Source organism: Hetaerina americana, unplaced genomic scaffold (assembly GCF_022747635.1).
Source record: "Hetaerina americana unplaced genomic scaffold, ioHetAmer1.1.p SCAF_56, whole genome shotgun sequence".
NCBI classification, from domain to species: Eukaryota; Metazoa; Arthropoda; class Insecta; order Odonata; family Calopterygidae; genus Hetaerina; species Hetaerina americana.
In genome coordinates this window covers 2,922,499-2,947,618 of record NW_027287161.1, presented here as the reverse complement: position 1 = coordinate 2,947,618, position 25,120 = coordinate 2,922,499, and the positions used below count along the sequence as shown (strand labels likewise).

At 33.8% G+C, this 25,120-nt stretch overlaps 1 protein-coding gene across 1 annotated transcript; it reads left to right on the top strand.

Moving 5' to 3' along the window:
- The first annotated feature begins 206 nt into the window (after positions 1–206).
- LOC139694826 (putative cytochrome P450 120) lies at positions 207–23,413 on the top strand. Its single transcript, XM_071593344.1, has 9 exons — positions 207–302; positions 407–661; positions 1,021–1,169; positions 7,519–7,705; positions 7,814–7,939; positions 14,361–14,503; positions 18,658–18,908; positions 20,419–20,506; positions 21,727–23,413. The coding sequence occupies exons 2-9, from the start codon at positions 472–474 to the stop codon at positions 22,012–22,014; spliced, it is 1,422 nt and encodes a 473-aa protein (XP_071449445.1). The 5' UTR covers positions 207–302; positions 407–471; the 3' UTR covers positions 22,015–23,413.
- The last annotated feature ends 1,707 nt before the right edge of the window (positions 23,414–25,120 follow it).

Sequence of the window (25,120 nt, the reverse complement as noted above, 5' to 3'; positions counted from 1 at the left end):
TTTTCATCTGCTGTATCCTGCTCCTCCACAGAAATATAAATTAAATTGTTTTGTCGTAGGGTAATTGATGACCTAGGTGTTTGACTTCGGCGAATAAAATGTTGATACTCAAAAGTAGCTTACGAAGCATTGATTTGGATGGGCTTCCTCCTACCGCAGGTAGTGCTGCCGTACGGCCAAAGTTCTAACTACTAAGGTCTTAGCAGCAGACTCGAGCAGACTGCGGGAGATCGTCGCAGGGCATTATGAACGTGATAGAGACAAAGTTATTTTAAAATTGATCTGAAAATAGCAGGTTAAATGTATGCCAGTCCGGAATATATCGTGAAAAGCCAAAAGTATTCAAATCATATGGTTAATTAATCGACTAGGGTACTACATACGTTTTTTTTCTCTTTTCCCAAAGGTGATCGTGTTAGAAACCATACCGGTGTAAATTGCGGAGAGTAGGTGGTTCGGGCTGTGTGGACGATGAGCAAAGTGCCTGGCTCTACGGGACATGTCATTCTCGGAGATAAGAGCCTCGATTTTGGGAAATGCCCCTTGGATTTCGTGGAAAGACTCTCCTCTCAATACAAATCTCCCATTTTTATGACAAGACTTCTCCTTAAGCCAACGGTTATCGTCGCATCCAACAGCGCAATTAGGGAATTATTGTATGGTGAGTAGTTTGAATGGCATTGAAACTCCGTCATAATTTAACAGCTTTCAGATAGCCGTGATTTGTTCAAAGGACAAGTGCTTATAAATAATGAAAATAACGCGCTTAGTCTCAAGTTATTTTAGGATTGGAAACCTTACGATTTGCAAAAAGCTACTATTAATTTAAATGATTAAATGCGTTCCTTAATTTTTTTATCTTTTTCCGCCTGAATATATTTTCCTTCTTTCTATTAATTTAAGCATTTTTAATGTGTATTTTAAAAATTTAGTGCTAATGAAATTGTCGAATACATATAAAGTATTTAGTTATTTTCAAAATTGATAAAACGTGTGTAAACTTCCTTCCCATTTTTTTAGAAAAAGAAGATCATTTTGACAGAGGACTCAGAGAACAATGCCTTCAGCTCTTTGGAGACAACGTTCTGCTAGTAGATGGAGAGGATGCTCAAAGGTTCAGGAATATTTTGAAGCCATTGTTACACCCTGACTGTATTCTAAACTATAAGGTAATACTGAATCTTATGCATTCTTGTAATACATTTACGTGGATTATATTTTATGGCTTTAAATTCCTATCTGGTAGTAAAACAGTTAAGGTCTTTTTTAATTGATATTTGTTGAACATGTGCATGATATCAAATTTGTAATCAATATACGTATTTTGATTTGAAATGCTTCAAAATGTTTCCTACACTTCATTCGGTATTTTCCAAGTAAGCTCACTATCATTAATTATGGCAACTCTTCAAGATAGGTGGCATGCCATATAATTGACAGATCAGTCAACACTGGTTCAACAAATTTCATTGCATTTCGTCCATGACATCTATCCTTCTTGGCAATTAATGTTGCTCCTAAGAGATAGACATCTTTTAATTAGCCAATATAATTCGCCAGAGAGTTTTATGTAATAATGTTCATGCATGCCAGTTACACTAGATTTTGAATATCTTTTTCAGTCTGCACATTTTATGCAAAAATTAGGGAAAATGTTATGTCATCCTTCTTGTGCACCATAGGCATTATATATGACGTTAGTTATTAGGGGAGGCGATGGACGGCTAAAGTCATTCGAATATTAGGGATAGGTGAGTAATTTTGTAGGGGTAGGATGTTCAGGGAATGGAGAAAGGGAGAAGAGAAACCTGACATTCGTTGTAGTAGCAGTTTTAGGGGAAACGGCCAACAGATAAGGTCATTTTCACCATTAGGGATGAATGGGAAAGGAGGAAGGTTGGAGAGAAACCAGGTGTTGGCATTAGCCTACTCTTAACAAAAGGCACTAATTGGTTAAAAGTTGAATGTCACATTGGATGGACTGCAAACTCATTCAGTTCTCCACAAAGCACCTCAAGAAGGGGTTGGGGTACCACTGAAAAATATATACCATCTCAGGATTCGTATCCAGGCCCTCTCAGTGGGCAGCCAGTACCTTAGCAACCGCACCATCCCAATCCCCTGGCATTGGTATTGACCTACACTATACAGTAGGTACCAAGGGGTCCAGAGTTTGACATTCCATCCGACAGATGGCACTCTCACTTAAATTGTTCTCAACAAAGCACTTCCAATATGGGTTGAGATGCCTCGGAAAAATCTTGCCACCTCCAAAATTCGAACCGAGGCCTTTGAGGTGGGAAGCCAGTTCATTAGAAATCTCACCATCCCATCCCCGGCATCAAATATTTCCTTATTTTTGTACACCAGAGGTATTAAATAAAAGTGAAATGCTTATGCCTCCTGAAGTTACTGGGGGATATGAAGATACCAATTAACAAACCGGAATTAAAAGAAAAATTAAGGTGCTTCTTGATCAACCTTTTTATTAACCCCTTTATTACCACATACCTCATATTTTTTATTGGGCAAGTTATTTCTTGTCTAAAGGATTGGGAAGCATTATTAATACATGTTCAGCAGTCTATGTTAAAAATTTACTGCGTGTTCAAGATTATTTTCCCCTTGACATGTATGAGAACCTTCATGTTCCAGGAGTAACAGAGGGGGACACAAATGGGACCCGGGGGGCAGTGATCCTTCAAAAATACCCAGGGTGCAATTCAACAGGGGGCCTTTTGAGAGGGGTTACAATATGTATGTATCTTGCTGGTATTTAGGAAGTTTTCCAGCTTCATTATTGGGCTTGCAAAAATCAGCAGAGTGAGAGCATAAGGAAATGCGTGCCCAGATAGGCTGGATATTGCACAGATCTATATAATCCAGGAACACCAAATATTTCAGTGAAGGGCAAGAAACCTCACAGCAGTGATGGAAATTGTTCGGGACAATGAATGATTGCATGATTTATGGTTCCTATGGCCCTAGAATTCCATGTCCATTGGTTGGGTTAATTTTATCTGCCACTGATATCATGTAGGTAATCAAAGTTTGCCACAAAATATTACTAGCATGCTGCAATTTGAAATTACTATTTAATAATGACTAAATTGGCATTGAAATGTTATGGAGATTGATTCATCTCTACGTAAGTATCCCTGAAGTTACAACCTAACATTATGTGCATCTAACTTGAAGACTTCCACTCATTATGGGAACCTTTTTTTGATGACCAACTTCCAAATTTCCTGGTGCACTTTTAAGGTACTTTCCATTTTATTAATTTTAAATGATTCATGTTATGATTTTTTGGACCCATCCTTTGGTTTAAAAGGACACCACCTTTGGCATACATAGACCTAAGTGTAGCAGAGGACATCATCTACAAAAATACTGGCATATCTATCTTTCCAAATCACTTTGAGTCAGGATCAAGGGAAACAATTACTGGAAAACAGAATTGCTGCTCCATTTGGTTGCATTGCTTATTGAAAAATAGGCAATGAAGAAGATATAGTACATAAATATTCAGCTTCAAAATGTAAATGAATGTACTCAAAAGTATTTTTGGTTTTCATTCAAATCCATTTGATTTGCTCCAAATAGACTTTTGGTGGTGAATTTTATTTTGAAAATATGAAGAGTTCACGACACAGGCCCCTCAATTTAGGTTGTCCATATCAGAATTGAGCCTCATTCCTCTGAGTTATAGAATCTGATAAGCCATTCTGGGTTGAATAGCACTTACACTCATCATGATGGCCTTCTCACAGTCTTCTTTATAAACTCCCTATCAAAGATCCAAATCTTCCAGGATTACTTGCGCATGGGTCCATTTTCTAGGATGACACTTTTACCAGCCCTTTGCATCTTCAGGTCAGAAGTGCAAGTCACCTCTGACCTGAAAACCCTGACTTCAACAACTTCTAAACTGTCGTCCTAGAAAATGAACCCATGGGGAAGAAATCCTGGAAGATTTCAATCTTCAATCACTACACTCTGTGGAAGCTTTGACTGAGTACACTCCTTATTCTTTTATGAACATTTTTTAAATTCCATTATTGCTCTGGGATATATTTAATGGCTTCTTGTGTTGATTTGATAATGCTTCATAGCATGGAATGAGATAAAATCAATATTTATTCTGTTGGACATTTGAATTTTTTTCCCTTTCCAAATTTTTACAGGTTTTGATGTGAATTATTTCTTTGTGCCATTAAAAATAATTCAAGGAATCAATTTTGATGTGCTATCCATAGATTTCTAAGACATGCAACTCAGATTTGATGGCCCTCGTGGTGCTAAACACTACTAAAACTGTTTGCCCATTAAGTGTTTTCAACAGTGACATGAGTACATCCTCTGGTGCAAATGAGGCTGGTAGTGTTGATCCATCCCTAAAAAAATATAGGAGAGCTTCCTAGAGATGTGTCGAATGAATATCTACTGTAATCCAGATAATTACATCATTTTCCTGTCTTGTTCATTTTATATTGAGGGTGTGAATGGGCAGAGATATTTGCCCAGTGAGATAAAGTGGCTTGTCAATTGTGAGATGTGTCTCTGGTCCAACAAGATTAATAACTATCAGTAAGTTTATTGAAAATGATAGATATATGTGTACATTTGTCCTTTTTCATCCAATCTGATCTACTTTCTGGGAGGTTAAACCAAATAATTTCGGTAAATTTATCTTGAGGCATTGCCCCCAGCACACACCCTTGCGGTTGCTTGCAGGGTATTATTTAGATGTACATGTCAACAATTATTGATGCTCCTTACCTTTTCCATTCAACTTCTGCTAGCTCTAATGACCCACCTCCCATGGCACTGTATAATTCGATAACCCCTAAAAAAGCATCTAACTCCTCCGAGGAAACATCCCATCATGTATCATTAAGAAATTCCCTATGCACTTCCATCTCCATGCGATATGGTGAAGCTCACTCTCACTGGTATAATTAATTAATGGTTTCAGGCATAACTTTATGAAATTTATTCATATTAGAAAGAAAAACTATAACCTTGCGATTCGACTGCATTTCATTTAGATATGACGTGGGTGTCAATATTCAATGTCATCTTCAGGGAACAACTCTTGAAGATACCCATCTGTATGTATTAAATTGAGATAGGGGAGGGAGGGTGTGTGGAGGCATTGTTTGGAGATGGGCTAATGCCTCCATTGTGTCACTGCTCCCACTCTTACCTCAGTGAAACATGTAAAGATGGATGTCAATCAGAGTCATTGCCTGGAGATGACATTGAGCATCAATGCCCACGTCATATCTAAATGAATCTGTGGAATCACAAAGTTCTAATGAGGGTAAAAAGAAACTTTACTTTTCCACAATAAATATTTTACTGTGGAAGTGTAAAGTTTCTTTTTACCCTCTTAATGAAGGAATTCCACAAAGTTAAACCTGAAACTGTTATGTTCACAAAGTTATAGTTTTTCATTTTAATACTTTCACTGATGAAAAGTCTTCATTAGCTGAAAGGTCAATCATCTCGTGTTTACCTCATAGCAGAAGGTGCTGAATCCACATTATCTTTGATTTTGCTTAATTGGTCTTTGTACTGATTATTTTCTTATGTTCTACCATTATTCATACTGTGCCATTTTTCTTGTAAAATTTGGTGCCTATATAACTTCTATAACACCTATAATTCTTTGGCCTCTGGTCAATTTTACAACACTTTTACATGCCTTAATCATAATGAATAGTGTACTAATAATATGACTGTGATCAGGTGATTAATTCATACCTATAGGCTTATATAAATAGTGAGTTAGGTAGATGAACTGAGTGAAACTCTAAGCTGTAGCTTTCAATATTGATAAAAATAAATAAAGATTCTTTATTATGCAAGAGTTTCAAGACATTCTCACTGACTACAATCATTGGTGATATTTGTGATACTACTTCACCAGTCAAAGTGATTGCTTTCAGAGTATTGAATAGATTTAAACAAATGAGGTAAAATAAACATTTCAAAGCATGACAAAAGAAGGCCATGGTTAAGAAAACTAAATGATTATCTGAGATAAATAGCCTTAATATAGAATAATTGCCTCACAAATAAAAATGAGGTCTCAGTCACTGTTCCATGGGTTCCAAAATTAAGAAATGAAATACATGGAAACAAAAATATTGATTTATTAATACTAATACACCACCCTACTTATATTCTATATTCCCTACTCAGCCCAAAAGTTATTTTAATTGTTGAGGGAACATCCTCATAACAAGACCTATGCAGCATATGAAATACACACTTCAGGGTTGGGGGTGAGTTCCTATCTCAGTGCTGCCTGTGGTTTTCCAGCAGTATATAGAGTCCAGAAATTTGCATAATTAGGGTGAAGCTGGGTGTGTTAAGTCGTCTCTCCTGATTTAAACTTGAGACTCTATTCATTAGCCAAATGCTTTAACCTCTGGGCTTCCATGCTACCTTTTAACATACATTTAATAAATATTCATACCATTTAACATCATTAAAGTACATTTATTTCAATATTTTGTTTTCCCAGACAAATTGATAAAAGAGGAAACTCAGTGAAAGGAATTCTTTAAAGTAAAATTGTTGGTATAAGGGAAAATCCTTTTGAATCCAAATTTACTTATCATGGGTCAATGTATTTCTGTTTTCTTGATTAGTAAAATAATATTGTGGCTTTTTATTTGTACAAAATTATTTATCATAAATGAAAGTTCAATAATATTGATTTACTGGCAATCACAGATGTTTCATGCAAAGGAAACACATTTTAAAATTCATTTATTCAACAAAGTAGAATTTTTGAATAAAGGATTTTTCTTTTATCCAAAACATTTGTTCATATTTATGAGTAGTTAAGTATTATTTTATAAAAGTTATGTCTTTAAAAAAGAATTACTTCAAGTATAGAGAAAGTGTTGCAATGACAACATTAAATTTTTATTGATTACTGAAATTGCTGTTTGGTTTTACTGTAGAATACTACTGATATCATTATTACTGATGCACGTGGTCATAGTCCACACTTCTGCCTGCACTAAGGGGTGTATGCATCTATCCTCCAGTATAGTCAGATATCAAAATGAATGCATAGAATGCCTATAATATTCAGGTGAATAGGAGAAAGTAAGTGGACAATCGGTCTTGCATTAGCACTCTAATAGATGCAGCATTCCAACCTGCTCTTGAGTTTATTTTTTAATGTCTAATGAAGACTAGGCTAATGATATAATTATAACATGAAAAAAAATTCTGATTGTTGTGGCTTTATTGGAATGAAGGTTTTGCTTGCATGAATGAATATCTACTTGAGCTTTTTGGAAATTAATGATTATTACTCCAGTAATGCATATTTAACTTAATGTTTATTTTTTCTAATGGAGAGTGGTTAGTAAACTATGCCAACCTGCATATTTTATTTGCAGAATACTACAAAGGGATTTCTACAATTTTCTGTGTAGATTATTGATGGCAGAAATAAATTGTAGTTTCATTGATTATTCTAACTCTTTTCAGGAAAAGGCACTATCCGTTTTCCACCACTGGTCAAATACCTTGCCTACAGGACAACCCATTGATATGTACAAAGAATTTAAGCAACTAGGGATGAATCTAACTCTTAGAATTTTTCTTGATATTGACCCTGAAATTTCATCTAAACTTGCAGAGGACATTTTGGCTCTTTCTACTACTCACTGGCATGGTAAGATATACTATGATAGCATAATATATTAAACTTGATCATTTTTCACTATGAAAAGAAGGCAAACTTGAGAGAGGTAATAAAAATGACTTTCTTTCTACATTCAAGGTCTCATTTCCGTCCCGATAAATGTGAAAGTTCCCCTTGTGTTGAGCTCTGCCTATCGCCGTGCTATGGATGCAAAGGAACAATTATTAACCATTATTTCTGAGAAGATGGATGCTCAAAATGCAGGTATATAGAGAGTGGGCAAGTTAATAGTGGTCCTTTTGATTTATTACCCCTTGGTTCAAAGTTTTATATCTAGAAACATTAACTCCTGTCAATTGCACATACACTACCATGTTTATCTCAGCCTCACTTTATAAGCATGAGATAGGAAACATGAATTTGAAACCAATATTGCTGCAATATGAATAATAATTTATTCAGTAAATATGCTGCCATCAAAATATTTAATTTTTGTATTAACTCTAATATCCAGTCATAATTAATAAAATTATTGGTAACATTATATGTGACTTAATAAAAGACAAAAAGTATTATTTTTTAGCATGAGAGAAACATAGGCAAGTAAATATCAATTAAACACATTAAATATTTATACCAGGGCTGCCATCATTAGGTATTATAAATTATATTACTAGTATTCCAGTAAATCATGAAATCCTCAAATTACTTACGCTGTGGATTTTTCGCTTAAAAGTTGTGTTTTGTTGGGGTCTTAATGGGATAAGCTTTTTCATATTCACATGTTTAGATTTCTACTTTGTCCATTGATCTTAAGAAACTGAGATTGTTAGTTAGCCAGATAGTAAAGCAATTTAGATCATTAAAGCAAGTCTGATCTTGTGAACAACCTGAGAAATCTGCACTCTGCGTAAAATGGCAAGGAAATACAAACTCCATCTTCATAAAATAAAGCATAAATTATACTTTTGAAATTTTCTACATTTGCTGCACTAATTCACTGTTCAATGAATAGGCATGCATTCAATATATATTCACTGTATATATAAAACCATAAAGACAGTAATCAACCCCATGGTCGGTTTGGTAGGTGATGGTAGAGTTGGTAGTCACCCAGTACTAAGCCCAACGGCGTGCACAATTCACACATCTGGGTAGGGGAGCCAGTTCCTTTCCCTATGCCGGTTATGGTTTCTCTAGTAAGATATGGTGCCCAAAAAATCACGTAGCTTGGGTGGAGCTATAGGTACCCAGAGACTTGCCCAGGAATCGAACCTGCGACCCTCTGGTCAGCAGCCCAACGCTCTACCCCCTGGACTACCGCGACCCACGATATACATATATATATATATATATATATATATATATATATACATATATATATATATATATATATATATATATATATATATATATATATATATGTGTATATATATTCTATATAACACACTGGCCTCTCAGAAAATTCGCGAACCAACTTGCAAATCTAGAATGAGAAGAGTGAACACGTCAGTAACTGCCGGAAGTTCACTCCCGTGATAAGACTTTTGAGACCGTTTCCTTTGCGAAACAAAGTTATGACTTCGAGTTTCGAAACAAAGCTGACTAATGGATTATTAGCATATAATTTCCTTTAGTCAGAATATAGTGTATTGAAATTGAATATATACTAGACATATATCAAGCATATTGATTACAATTGGTGGGAAAAGAAGACAATATTGGCTGTTACCTACACAACAGGCAACCTATTTTGTCCCTTTTTGTTATTTGTTCATAGATTAGGTCGTCTGATGTTTGGAGTTTCATATGATTGATCTTTTACTATATTGCAGATGTGATGCATATGTTAGGGATCTCTTTCAAAGTCTGAAACAACTAGGAGACTGGGAAATCAACATGGCAAATTTGGAAAATGTGGTAGATATTGGGTACACGTTTTTAATGGTGGATTTCATAGAACGGAAGATGAAATGTTGGTTGAAAGTGTCAGGAAAGGGATCTGGAAGCTTCATCAAAGGGAGAAACAGGAAAGAATTCCCATAATTAGTTTAAGCCATGATTAGACTGTTGCAGCTGTTAGGCAATATGGTATGTACTGCATAATTTTTCTCAAATAAATTAGTAATTTGAATTTTTTTTTATCTTGGCCACTTCAGGCCAATTCAGGAAGTTTCTGAAGTAAATCCCTATGTCTCTTAGGTACCTCAAAGGTCTTTTAGGAATCTATGCATCATTTAGGAAATTAATCCATTTTTTATTTAAATGAATTAGATGAAATAAAATTCGACATTCCTATTTTATTTTGTAAAAAATATTTGAAAGCTATGAAAAATTGGATTTTTTCATCATAAAATTTTGAAATCTATGGAACTGGCAGCCCTGGTGTAGCCAAAGTTGATTATATATGACAAAAATATTAGGTGGACTTTCATGTATACATATATGCAGTTAAATGATGAAGTGAATGAAAATGATCAAACGCTAAGAACAAGGAAACAATTATTAATTAACAATGTAGCCATTCAGTTGGAAAAATTGGAATATCAATTAGAAGTCAGAAATTATTCAAAATCATGTAAAAAAAAACAAATTAATGAGAAAAAATGATACATATATGTAGTAGGAACACAATTTAGGAATGGCTAATGAAAATGGTTGGATATGCAGTATGGTATGATGGTTGGATATGATATAACATTATTATAGGAGTGGTTGCTGTGATGCATGATCAAAGAAATAAGGATTGGGGTTTGTATTCTTTTTGTCAGTGAATTCTATGTGTGTGTGTTTGTGTGTGTATATATATATATATATATATATATATATATATATATATATATATATATATATATATATACATACACACACACACATATATATATATATATATATATATATATATATATATATATATATATATATGTACATATACACATATATATATATACATACACACACACACACACATATATATATATAAGAGGCTTTCACAAGTAGGAGGAAGTTGATGAGAGGGACATTGAGGAAGGATGTTAAGAAAAGACTTTTAAAAACTTTGATATGGAGCGTAGCTATGTACAGCGGGGAAATATGGCCATTGAAGCAGGAGGGTAGACATAGACTGGAGGCTTTGGAAATGTGGGTGTGGAGAAGAATGGAGAAGGTGAAATGGACCGAGAAGAAAACAAATGAGGAAGTACTTGGTATGGCGCGCGAAGAGAGGAATTTGTTGGGAGAAATCCCATGGAGGCAGGAAAAGTGGATGAAGAGGGTATTGACCGGCAGTGGGATGTTGAAGACTGTAATTGAGGGGAGAATGTTAGGCAAATGAGGAAAGGGAAGGAAAAGGAGACTGTTTCACACTGTTTCTAAACCTGTGTCTAACCTGGATATAATCTAGCTGATACCTTTCTGAGTCACCTTGCATTTTCCATGTATACCTGCGTCTTTTGTGGTGTCTAAACCAAGTGTTGGTGATGACTAACCCCTGTCTCCTACACAACTTAACTGCTTTCTCCCCGCAGTCATTCCTCATGCCTAAACCGTAGTCCCCCACCTCATCACCATCTCTTCCTTCGCCTACCATCGCATTCCAATCCCCCATCACAATCAAATGTTTTCCAGCTTTACCACACTCGATTATGTCATCTAACTGTTTGTATATCCTATCGATCTCTTCCTCTGTATGGTTGCTCGGTGGCATGTATACCTGAATAATCACCAAGTTCGTCAGTTCTGCTTTTATCTCTACTAGTAATAATCTATCTGTTACCTGCTCTATTTTGACTATGCTTCTTCCTACCTCTTCGTTTAATACTATGGTAACCCCTCGTTGGCTCTCGTCCCCGCCACTGTATATTATTCTATAATTATCACTCCAGTAATTCCCGCTATCCTTCCATCTCACCTCGCATAGACCTAAAATGTCTATATTTCCCCTTTCCATCTCTTGCTTTACATTCTCCAATTTTTTGGTCTTCTTCTCCTGTGTCTTCTGTCCTGCTGCTGCTGCTTTTCCCTTATATATATATATATATATATATATATATATATATATATATATATATATATATATATATATATATATATATATATATATATATATATATATATATATATATATATATATATATATATATATATATCCTCTTTTATAAATAAATAAATATATATATATATATACATATATATATATATCCTCTATCAATATATATCCATCCTCTCCCCATGGACTAAAACCTTGATGTGTTGGAAGGGCTTGTGGGTCCTGATGACCCCTTGAACTTTGCTATATAGGAGCAATCATATTGTGCCTGGTAGGTCATATGCTCACACATTGCATATAAGTCTTTCATTAAATCTTTGAGGACAGTTCTCATAGAGTCACGAATTGGTGCACCTACAGTTACACTTGTCCTGGTAGGAGTGTCATCTGATATTCATCTGACACTTGACATAGCTCCAGGTCTTCTGGAATCCTCAGGTAGCTATTCATTGAAGACTGACTGGCAAGTAGGATTGCTACCATCCCTCTTGCCTTCTCATTGCAGTAATTGGAGGAAAGACCTTGACCTCACTCAACAAAAGGCCTCACATAAGGCAGTTGCTCAACATTGCATAACACAATATTTTAGGTATACTGCTAATACAACCATTCATCTTGACTGCTAGCTCTCAAATGTTAAAGAAACTTATGGATGAATAAAAAGGAATAAGTAAATTTTAACATAAAATCTATGACGTATATATGTATGTATATATATATATTACATTATATTTATTCATTACTTCTATATCTTCAGAGGAAGACGGATTGTTTCCGTCGAAATATCAAGAAAATACGTGTGAGTGTTCTTTTTTTGTGTTTCTATATTGTGTGTTACTATGTATTGTACTATATATATATATATATATATATATATATATATATATATATATATATAAAATAATAGAAGAAACAAATTCCATGCTGGTATTTTTCACGCATTTATTTGATATGTTTGAGTGCATAGTGAAGAGAATTCCTTTCCCAAATCATATGATGTATGCATGTGACAAAACTTAAAAGTTGATGGGTGGTTTATGTCTGATCCATCATACCTTTGTTCATGTAAAGACTTGTCTTTAGTGACATATTTATGATGTCTTTTGTACAAAGGTTAGTGTTTGCATTTAGTGTTTCACAGTACAATTTTCTCATAAAACCCTTGTTCTAATATTCGAGTAGATAAACTGTACCTGTGCGTAAAGTCCAGGAACTCATTTAAACTTAACATTTAAATATGTAATAATAATAATCTTTATTCATCAAAGAGCAGCACTTGCCACTATAGATGTCGTCAAAAGAAAAACATAAATACATAAATTCATTACCATTGTGATGAGGTACACATGTATTATAATTTTACTCTTGAGAAGTCCAGTGCAAAATATTCACTCAAAGAATACAAGGGGTTTGAAATCAATCAATCCTCAATTATATTTTTGAACCTATTATAGCTAGGCAGTCCTGCAGTATGGGGAATTTTGTTATAGAATTTTATAGCAAGGTTATGCGATTGGTTGATGGTTTTGGACAATCTGCTTTGGGTAATGTCTCGCATATTTCTTGACCGTGTATTATGGCTGTGTATATTGCCTCTTAATATGAAGTTATTTACAGTTAAGGGGATATAGGTGCCCTAGAAGGGAATTTTCCCAAGTAAATAGCATCCTATTCAATTTTTGAAAAAATATCAGCATTAGATTTTTGGCTAAAGTCATGATTCAGCTAAGTGTGGTAGACCTGAATAAAGTCTTTTATTGCATTATTTGGCAGTGAATTATAATAGAATAAAAGGAAGTATTTCTGTTATGTGAAAAAAAATTCTACTAGCACCAATGTAGCAATTTCATCTTTGCAAACCTTGGAGTACCTCATGCTAGAATGGTAAGCATTTAATTGTGGACATTGATTCACAATTTATAATGACCAAGCAGCAATAAGCATTTAAAAATTGAACATCTGTTTTCACTGTTTATTCAAGATTTTGGTCACCTGATCCAAGTATGGAGAAGTTAGAGCCATCATCACACTTGATTTATTCTATCCTCTTAATAATCTCAATGGCTTACCTGATGATTCTTGAGTAAAATTTAATATACAATATATAAAAGGGGAGGGTAGAACTCACCTAGTATGACAATAATTCTAATGGTGCATGAAATTTACGAATCAGGGTACAGGGGCTAGATCCTTTACCTGTACTTCCTATGGTTTCCCAGAAAGTTCTGTTGCCCAAAAAATCACACACAGCTTGGATTTAAACTGAAGATACTCAGAGATGTCCCAGGGAATAGAATGCAGACATCAGTCTGCTCAGTAGTCCAATGCTCTACCCACTAGACTTTCATGTCCCCTTTTCATGGTATAGCTGGTTTATAATGTTTGATATTTCATTTACAGTTTTTTAGATCCACATTTACACTAGATTTTAAAATGCTTTGTAGCTTTAAGAAATGGAGCCATGGTTGTCACTTCAATTCACTTAAAATTGCTCTAAGAAATCTGTCAATAATCAAACAGGAATCACAACTCTTCCATTTACAGTCAAGAATATGATGTGTAATTTACTTAAAATAGATATTCAATAATGATAGAATATTCAACACTAGATGTTTAAATGAGATTTAATATTTTCAGCATTTGTGGAAGAGCTGCGAAACCATTGTGATGATGTGGAGTTTGTGCAGAGTCATCTTCTTCTTTTTATATCAGCTTTGATCCCTAAAGCAGTTGCATCCATTTTGTCATCATTCCTGGCTTCATCACCCTTTTGGATTGAGGTAATTTGATTCTATGTACTAGTTTCTTATCGTTTATTTTGTAACTTTAGATTTAATTCAATCTCTTAATGTGAAAGAAAGGATCCAGATAATTCAGGATAATTGATTAATTAAGTTCTCTAACAATAAAGAGATTGGGAGATACACCTGTAATGGGGGAAAACCACACTATTAGCAAATTGTAGTGTGTTAAATGGAAAGAAACTTAATTAGAATTTAGTTTTGAAGGTCTTGATGCAGGAACATTTGCAATACATCAAGGAAAAACAGAAATGCATGAAACTATTGTGTGTAATTACTGATAAATAATTTATATTTGGAATGTATTTGAAAAATTGCATGCTAATTTCAGCTTATTTTTTTATTTAAAAAAGGCTTCTTCAAAGTGAATTGCTTCCACTCATTTAATTTGTTTTGAATATTATTTTTTAAACATTTTTTTTTAGAAAACCATGTTTCAAATGTGCACTAGATGGATATGAATTCAAAATGTTCGGGGTTTTAATATCATATAGAATGATTGTACTTCATGAGAACTCCTTAGGAATTCCAAGGTTGGTATCCAATATAATTATTTCATCGCTTCCATAAAGTGAGGTCAGGTAATTTTGATTTTATTTTGAGATCTGTGTTGAAGACTCCTGAATTTCTTCTGATACAGTAACATTTAAAACAATTTTTTTTCTTTTTTGGGGAGGTGGGAAGTTCAGTTTTTCATGAAAGCATATTTAGGTAGTATAATTTTGCTGATCAGGAATTACATAAAATCATGAAATTGGGGTGGCCAATTAACTGTTGAATCATTAAAACCGTAAATTTTCTATGACTTTTGAGAATCATGAAAAAAAATTGATGTCATAAAATTTTAACTGTCAATGTTTATTCTCCTAAATTCTCATAGGATATGCATCTGCTATGGTGCTTATAGTGTTAAATACTGTTAAATTTAATTTGTGCTCACCCCATTAATTTTCATTGGCCTCTGTTTCTGTCTTCAGTTATTTTCTTTGATGATCTTTGCCCACTTGTCTTTGGTATTTTTTCCTCCAGGCCTTTCCTGCACCCTCTTATTTCATTTTTTGCTATCTCAATATCTTCACGTATTTTATACAAGGTATATATTCTTTCACTGCTTCACATGATTTCAGTATATATTTACCTCAGTTGACAAAACCAATGATTTGGAATGTCTGTTCTGGTAACTTCACTGTGAATTTTATGTCACTATCATCATAATTCGTCTTTGCCAAGCCATAAAACATTATTTTTAAATGTAATGCCAATTGTTCTGCTTATCCATAATATCATAATCTTTTCTTTTCTTCTTCAAACACTCACCAGCGAAAGAAAATAATGTTAAAGATGATCCTAAGGTATCCTGTTAGTTATCAAATTCCTGCTTATTTGGTTGTAGTAATTTAATGATTAAGTGCATCAATGACTGAGGTCATTATCATTCCTGTTTATGTTTACCCAATGGATGAGACAAACATTCTATGTGAAGAGAACCATATTAATTCATACATGCACGTAACAGATGATAGGCAGGAATTAGAAATCATGGTTAATGGATTATTAGATAATGGGTTTGCCTGTGGACTGCATGCACAATTAATGAAGGGATTACAGTCTGTTATCTATATATAATTATAAAGCATGGAAAACACAATGCAACTTCTATTATATTGAAATGTAATGAAATAATTGACTTTGTAATTCCACACACTTTTGTGTGTGTGTGTGGAATTACAAAGTCAATTATTTCATTACATTTCAATATGTTATGCAAATTCCATAAAGTTACGCCTGAGACAACAAACTTCTATTAAATAAAGCAGCAAATTTTAGGCCATTTAGGCTGGAGAGGGCGATAATAGAATTTTACCAATCTTGAAATAGGACACTGCTTCTGCTTCATTTGGTGATTTTTTCCATCATCAGGAACAGGAGGAAAAAATTCTACTCAATCATACACAGAGTGTACAGTGAATTTAGAATTTCCCTGGTTTGTGTCATGCTGCTGTCATATATTTCAATGTTGATTTACATCCAATACCTCCAATTTGGCTAATTCCCTATCTATATCATTCTGATTACCATCTGCATTTCCAAGCACTATGTATTTCACATTCATTGTGAGCAGAAAGTTCATCTTCCAAAGTGTCAAAGTGTTCTTTTTTGACCTGCTTTACTCCCCATCATCTTCTGAAATTAAGTTTTTCTAATGATTCTGGAATGGTAAATTTCACTTTAATATAAGTGCAGAGATAGGAGTAAACATATCAATTTGAGGGGGCATCGGAATTGTTTTTCTTACAATTTACCAATTCCTGTATTTGCATGAATCTGGCCTTGGGTAAAGTCTGATTTCAAAATTGATAATTTTACTTCTTTGAAAGCCAGAATAATCCAGTTATTGGCATCTAGGACTGATATTTTCTTGAAAATATCTGATAATGTATCAGCTGATCTGCCACCAGAAGGTTGTCAATGTCATCTGAATGAGTTGTCCAGAGTGTTTGACGACTCGATAGCTTAACTGGCTAAAGCACTCATCAAGGGATCTAGGTTCGATTCCTGGTCTAGGTGAATGATTTTTACTCTCTGAAATTGTTGCATTGTATTTGTGCATCACATTTTGCCGATGACTCCGTTGCAGTAACTCCTGCAGTTTCTTGGAGTTTTTTCAAAGGTAAAACACCCCTACTATTTAAAGTTGACATTAACCTTGCGTACGTGGCACATTGTGCATGACTATGGTCGCATGTGACATTGTATGTATAGTATTATGTCACATCATGTTCCTTTAGAGCCCCAAAAATTTTGAAGAGTTAAGAGGACGGGCTCGGTAGCTTCACTGGCTCAACAATTCGACCGGACATCAAGGGATCCGGGTTGAAATCCCGGTCGAGGTGAATGATTTTTACATCCTGAAATTGCTGCATTGTGCACAACTTGTATGTATGGCCATGGTTTTTTCAGACAGACAGATAAAACAATTATGAGTCAACAAGCCGACAACTTCTGAAAATAAATCCATCGACTCAACCAACTCTCCACTAATGCAGCAGAGCCTATCTGTTCATATTTTTGTGAGGGAATAATGCATCTCCTTGGCTAATGAGGTAACATTCTCCGGGGAAATCAAAGAAAGGATGTCCGCTATTAAAACTTTTAAGTTGGGGCAAATATATAAATACTTGGCTATGGTTTGTCTTCAAAATGAATAAATGGATTTTGTCTGGCTATTTCACTTGAAAAGTTTTATAAAGAAGGATATTAATTCTGTTTTCCTGCTAGACAGGTAATGCCTCCTGGGAGTAGTTTTTGGTCATCAATTTCCCCACCTGGGTGAAAACCTCTTTGTCTTTGATTCTTCTTTTGATATATGTACTCCTTCATCTAACTTTCTAATTTATTTCCTTCTACTTGAATGCTTTACCATCCTTTTTCTTGAGATCTTCTTACTTTTGTTTTCTTATAATTGATATTCATCCCATACCTATCATACAGGTTCTGTGTTCTCAGCAATGACTACAATCCATTGATTGACTGGCTAACTTAAACCTACTCATTCACTAACCTGACATGATCAGTTCACTACCTACTTTAGTTTCCACATCCAGTCCTGCCCATACTCAGCTTCCTCTATATATATGTGGAGAATCACCAAATTTTGTAATTTCATGTAACTATCATATTTTTTCTGGTTGATGACACAATTATTATGACATAGTTAAAATATCATTTTCTTGCTAAAATTTTGATATTGTGATATCAAAAGTGTAGTGTATCCAGTGGTTATAATGGTAAAATTAGTATTTCAAAAGGTAAATTTAACATGAATCTGTAAAATAAAAGGATTTGAGGACAGTCAAGCTAATATAGTGGTGTTTTATACAGTTGGTGGTTGTTGTATAGGGGTTCTCCTATAGTTTTCTTAATTTGTAATTAGGGTAAACTCTTTAATCATTTGAATCTAGGCAAAGCAATAGGTGTATTGTATTTTTTTTAAGGATAACTATTGATTCAGTGCTGGATTGTCTAGCTGAATAATTAATTTCTAATTTTTTCACTGTTTAATAAATATTGCATGAATATTTAGACCTCAATTCCAAGAGAGGAATGCTAAATGTACATTTCTTTGTCTCAAGGCTTATGTGGCAGAAAGAAGTGTTGATGGACAGGAAATTACATCATTCTCACTTTATCACATCATGATGGAAGTTTGTCGACTGTGGCCTCCCTTTGTTGGTGGATACCGCGTAGCTAACAAGGACACCACTCTGGGAGGGTATCTCATTGAGAAAGGCCGGACGGTACTCTATGTTTGTGCTCCTGCTCATCGGGAACCTGATCTCTTTCCCCGTCCTGATGAATTTGACCCTTTAAGATGGACTACTTGGTTTGTATTACATGCATATGAATTTAGTATTGGTAGCAATGATTATGAATGCAGAATATTATTATTTTGGTTCTCCAATGATAAGTTATTTTTTTTTAAACTTTGCACTGTACCTTTGAAATAACACAACCTTTGTTTTCCTTCAATCTTTTTCCTGTGTGGATAGATTTAACAAAAATGTCTTCAGGGATATTCTCCCTTTAAATAGTACTCTCTCCCTCTTTTCCTCTAATGTCTCCCCTTCCCCAGCCCCCTCAATACTGTATCTGGTCTTTGCTATAATTGCACGAACTGGTGCAATTTGGCGGCCATGATGAGGACAATAGCCCCGCCCACTAGCGGCGCTAGTGGCCTCACACCCAACGAGCCGTATGTGCTTGGCGGATCGTCGAGCTCTGCGTTTAATGCCAGTTATGTTAGTTTCTCTTGTCCTTTTTTTTACTGTTTGCTGAAAATGGAAATTGACAAAATCACGAAGCAAATAATCAACATAAAGTTTTTTGGTGAAGTGACTGTAAGAGTTATCAAGAAATTACTGAAATGTTGACTGTTGTTTACGGTGATAATTCTCTGAAGAAAACATCAGTTTTCAAGTGGATAAAGCAAGTTGGTTTTCGAAATTTCGAAATAGAATATAGAATAATACTTCATATTGAGGTCTTTGTTCATTCTTAAGTCAATCATTCAAACTATACTACATAAAGAAAATACTCTTAAAAAACATAAATATTGCACAGTTTAAATGGTGATCATGAAATTCTCACCAGAAATTATATAAGTATAGTTGCAACAAGATTAAATCTCATTAAATAACATTGAATTATACAATAATTATCATAGTACTATAATTCTTTATAAATAACTGAATACTCTATTTGAACTAATTCAAAATCAATATGAAAATGTCATCTATTAAAATGGAATAATAATGAAAACATCAATGGGAGTCAATTCAATAGTTTTTAAATTTTTGAATATATAAATAAATATAAAGCAGGATATAAATTATCAGTTGTAATGATTCTGTCAATGGGTTAATTTTTACTACGGTCAATGTTGTGAAACAAAACTGAGGAAAGAGGTGGAGTTTGGCGATGTTCATTATGAGTCTGAAAGTTAGCCTTTCTTGTGTTAGGTCAATGCAAGTGCATCTCATTGAGGGCATTGGGTATTTCAGATGAAAACACAGCTACCCTCTTGCTTTTCTTAAAATCAGCTTCATAAGCAAATTTTAGTTTAGTTGTAATGGGAAGTAAAGATGAAAGTTTGGGCCTTGAGGTTAAACTTCTTCTGCAATGCTCAAATATGAATCATATCTTGCCAATGTTGTCTCTTTTGACATTTCTTCTACTGAGTGAAAGCTGAAAAGCAAAATTCCTTCTCAAGGTTGAAATTTCATGTTCATTTCTGATAGTCTGTTATCCCTGCCTCTACCTTTATTTCCTTTCCTTTTTATTCATAGGTGAATCGTACATTCTTTAACTTAAACCTACATTTCATGCTATTTCAGTAATGCTGGAGATGAAGATAGGATGTTTACCTTTGGTGGAGGGTCCAGGGGATGCCTTGGGAAAAATATGATTCTGGACATCTTAATGGTTTGTATGCACGATTTTTCATTTCTAGGTAATAACAATGTAATCTTGACTTTTGATTTTTTTAACAAGATACAGTAAAACCTTATTATTTCAATCGTGATTGATACAAACTATTGCACAGTTCAAAGCTAAGGGCATACTGTGACCTAAAAAGTATAGAATATTATGTATTTTTTCATATAGATTTATCAAAATATGCGTCAAATGAAATCCAAAACCATTATTTGTTTCTGTGACTTGCAGACACACTTTATTTTGACATTTTCCATTCTATTTAGAATTTTGGTATTGAAAATACATTCATTGTGAAGGCATTAAACTTCTGATATTCCTTTTTTTGCAAAAACCTCCATCATGAACACACAACCTCTTTTTGTTCGGTCAGCTGTCAATGTAAAATAATATCGAATATATTAAACATAAATGCATGATCTTAACCTTGAATACATATTATGAATTTTCATTTACTCTTAGGTGCATAAGAGTATCATTTGATAAACTACAGCAAGGTAATACAATACATTTACAATAATTTTTATGAAAAAAAGAAGCAAATGTAACAATAGGAATGAATTATAAAAAAAGGATTACAAGGCAATTGATAACAGAGGATATGATGAGGAAGATGAATGAGTGAAGGAAATGACAGAAGCACAGAATTAGGGAGATGAAACTACAAGGAGCTAAATAATAATTATCTAAAGGAAGAACCTAATAAGACCAAAGAAATATTCTGGGAAGACTAGTGCAAGTATGGAGTTAACAGGAAAAGGATATACTAGGATCACTGTAAAGAAAGGCAAAGGGATAATCAGGATTTAAAAAAGGATAATCTATTTACACCAGTAGAGATGTAGAGGGAAAAATATTAATTGAAGCAAAAGAGATTCTGACAAGATGTAAAGCATGCATAATGGAATTATATTGTATAGATAGAGGGCAATAGTAAAAATAAGGGATAGAGGCCAATAAGCTATGTACAGAAAGTGAGTATGATGCTCATTATGATAGATTAGATCCAGATAGAAAATTCTTTAAGGGAAATGAATTCAAATAAGGCTTTGGGAATCCCTGCAGAATTACTTAAGAGTTGGAAATGTGATGGAAGGCTTTTTTTAGGAGTTTGTGTGTTAGAAGTGATGCTGATTAAAAAAATAAATTTTGTTCCTAGTTTTTATACTTATGTAAATATTTTCATATAATCTAATTTGATGTTTCAGGTGATTGCTGATGCATTTATGGCAAAATTCGACTGGGACATAGTTGGAAGTAGCCCAGGAATTCTGGGCTTTTCTTTGTCTAACTCTTCCTCTAGTGGCTCATCTTCACCAATCAAAATGAAAAGTCTTCCTATCACTCGCCCTAAAGCTCCTCTTGAGCTGATTCTTACCAGGAAGGATGGGGAAAATGGGCGACAGGATATGGAAGGAAGCAATCGATATTGTGCCCGGGGACTATGTCCACAAATGAGTTGGGATGACAGGGATTGTGGCAATGCCACATCTTGAAATTCAGTCAGTTTGCATGCGATGAAGCTCTCCTTCTCTAGCATGCTTATGCTACAATGGGACAATACATTTCGTGTTGTCATTTTCTAGTCTTATTTATTGTATGGTTTAAGTATCTGAAGATATATTTTTAATACTTAACTTTCTTCACATATAGAAATATAATGTAAACTATAGGCATTATTTGTCTTAATTATGCTGTGATTGCCAGGGAAGTATTTTTATTTTGTAATTGAATGGAGAGGACTGCACAAAACATTAAAACTTAAGTTTGTTATTTATTTGTTATTGTTATTAATCTTAAGTCCTTATTTGGTAAGCATATTCTTGGGTGATAGAGAAGTTGCTGTGCAAAATGTGTACCTGTGGTGAAATAAGATATATGAATTAATATAACTGTTTGTATTTGAGGATTTTTGGTGCAAATACATTAATGGTGTTTGAATGGGTGATTTGAATATTTAAAAATTTCATCTGTGATGTGTAGCCAAACATTTTGTTAAGGAGATCTTTGAACTTATTATTTACATTCCAAAGGTTGTCTTCCATTCTCAGTGATCTTCATCTCTTTGTCTCTAATTTTTATGAGACTGTTAAGTATTGATGAGGATGTATGACTTTGTGTAGCTATAGTTGCATGAATATTAAAGAAGGCTTGTGATCTAAATTTCAAAAATAAAAGTTAAGGGTATGTTTATTAAGTGCTTTCTCTTTCAGTTTTGAGTTTAACTACCCTTGAAATATTTATCATAGTGCTATCGTAGTTAAAAAAGGAAAGATGTAGATTATTTTAAATACTTCCTCCAGTCTCTCAAGACTTCAAAACCTTTTTAGCTATTTTAAAGTATCAAAGAGAAAAAATAATAATGAAGAAATATAAAGATATGACTACCCAGTACATCATGTTGAGGAAGCCTACACTTTTGACATTCATTTGAAGTGAAAGTAATTTTCTGAAAATAGTTTTAATAAATAAGAAAAGTTGGATGAAAATTAGTTTGGTAGCTGATGGCCACAAAAGTTTGGCTGTGGGCTTAAAAAAATAATTAAAAGACTAGGGTTACATTCTACCTATTAAAGTTTTCCACTTCTAAGTGGCAGCTTAATGTTGTTATAGAACGATTGTTCTACGATATTAATTATATTGAAATTGAAGTACATTCCATAATTTCAAAATATTGCAATAGGTATCAATTTGTTTTTAGTATTTGGTGTATTTTGGTGATTGTCTGTGGCTGTCGAATTGGTAAATAGCTACAGTACCGTTGTTTCTTATAAATGGTGATGTTTGGAATATCCTATCTCTTAATTCCTTTTTATTGTTATGTATGTTTGAGTGTTTTGTTGTCATTTGTGTTGTTTAATAAATATCATTGTATTTGTTGTCTTAAAAATGTGATACCATGCCTTATATTTACCATCTTGTGACCTTAATATCCTTGGTAGCATTTATAGTACACAGGAACATTTTTTCCTGAATAACATAACATTCATTAGAAAATGTCCTTCTTTAACCCTCGTCATATGATTGAAAAATCCTCGTCATTATGGGAATAAAAATCTTCCTTTCTTGACAGGAAAATTACCAATTGTGGTCCTGAATTAAATAGCATTAGTGCTATCTCCTATCTGACCATTAATGTTTAAGCTTCACTTTTAATACTCCAATAACTCCAAAGATATTCTGAAATGGAGGTAAAACCATAATCAATAGACCCATTACAAATAGACGGTTTGAAGGGTTTCCAATTGTATCTTGTATCAATTGGCATGGTATTTACACAGACTCTGTTGAGCAACTTTGTTTTTCGAGTTTTTTAGGTAATTTCTCAGACATTTTTAAATATTGCTTTCCTAAAAAAATACTAAACTGTATTCCCGCTAAAACTGAAAATAATCTTTGGTATACTGAGGAATTATTAGCTCTAAGAAATGATTTACTTAGTGAGGCATGACAAAGAGGCTTACTTGAACTACAAAAGATATTAATATTACTCAATTAGGTGTGCAAAAAATTGAGCTTATATGTATTTCATATTCAATGCAAAAATAAACAAAAGGCAGCATGGAGAGTAATCAATCAAGATGTTGGTCATGGTAATGCAAATGAAAATCTTCCTTTTACCCCAGACACTGTAAAATAATTTTTTCTTAAAAGCTGTTGAAGACAATTCGTTCTCTCAAAAACCTGATGCTGCCAATGGGCAATGTGCTAAAAAATCTTCCTTCAAGTAATTTAAATTTGAAATGGATTTTGTTACTCCATTTGATTTTATATTGACTGTAAAAAAATTTGAAAATTCCAACTAAGGATATTTATGGTCCATCTATTTCCCTAATCAAGGACATTATTGTGTTCATTAGCAATGTATTCAACTTATGTTTTGAGATGGGAGATTTTTCAACAGCTCCAAAGTAGTCTAAAATAATGCCTGTCTATAAGAAAGGTGATAAAGATGATTTAACTAACAACCACTCCATAGCCATAGTCCCTGTTTTTGGTAACATTTTTGAAGCTATACTGAAAGATCAAGTATGTGATTTTGTTAGTCAAATAATTTGTTTTCCAATTCACAGTTAGGCTTTCGATCTGGGAAATCTACAATTATGGCTGTAGAGACCATAGACCATATCATTAATGCATTTGAAGAGAAGGAATCAGTATCTGTGACACTATGTGATCTTAGTAAGGCTTCTGACTGTGTTAATCGTTCAATATTACTAACAAAGCTAGAACATTATGGTGTTAAGGGTGTTATACTGAAACTAATGAATTCATATTTGGATGATCGCCACAGATTGGTTGAACTTGATGGCTGTCGATCTGCAGCTCTTAAAGTAAAATTTAGTGTCCCACGGGGCTCTTTGCTTGGCCCAGTACTTTTCATCATCATGATTAATGGTTTGCCCTGTAATATGAAAATAAATCTGTTCTGTATGCTGATGACACCACTTTTGTACAAAAATGTTGACATCTAGAAGATGCAAAGGTACGGTCTAGTGCTACCCAATTACAGGCAAAGGAATGGTTTGATATTAATCATTTACATTAAAGTACTAAAAAAACAGCATATTATCTGCAGTCTTAAATAAAAAATAACTGAAA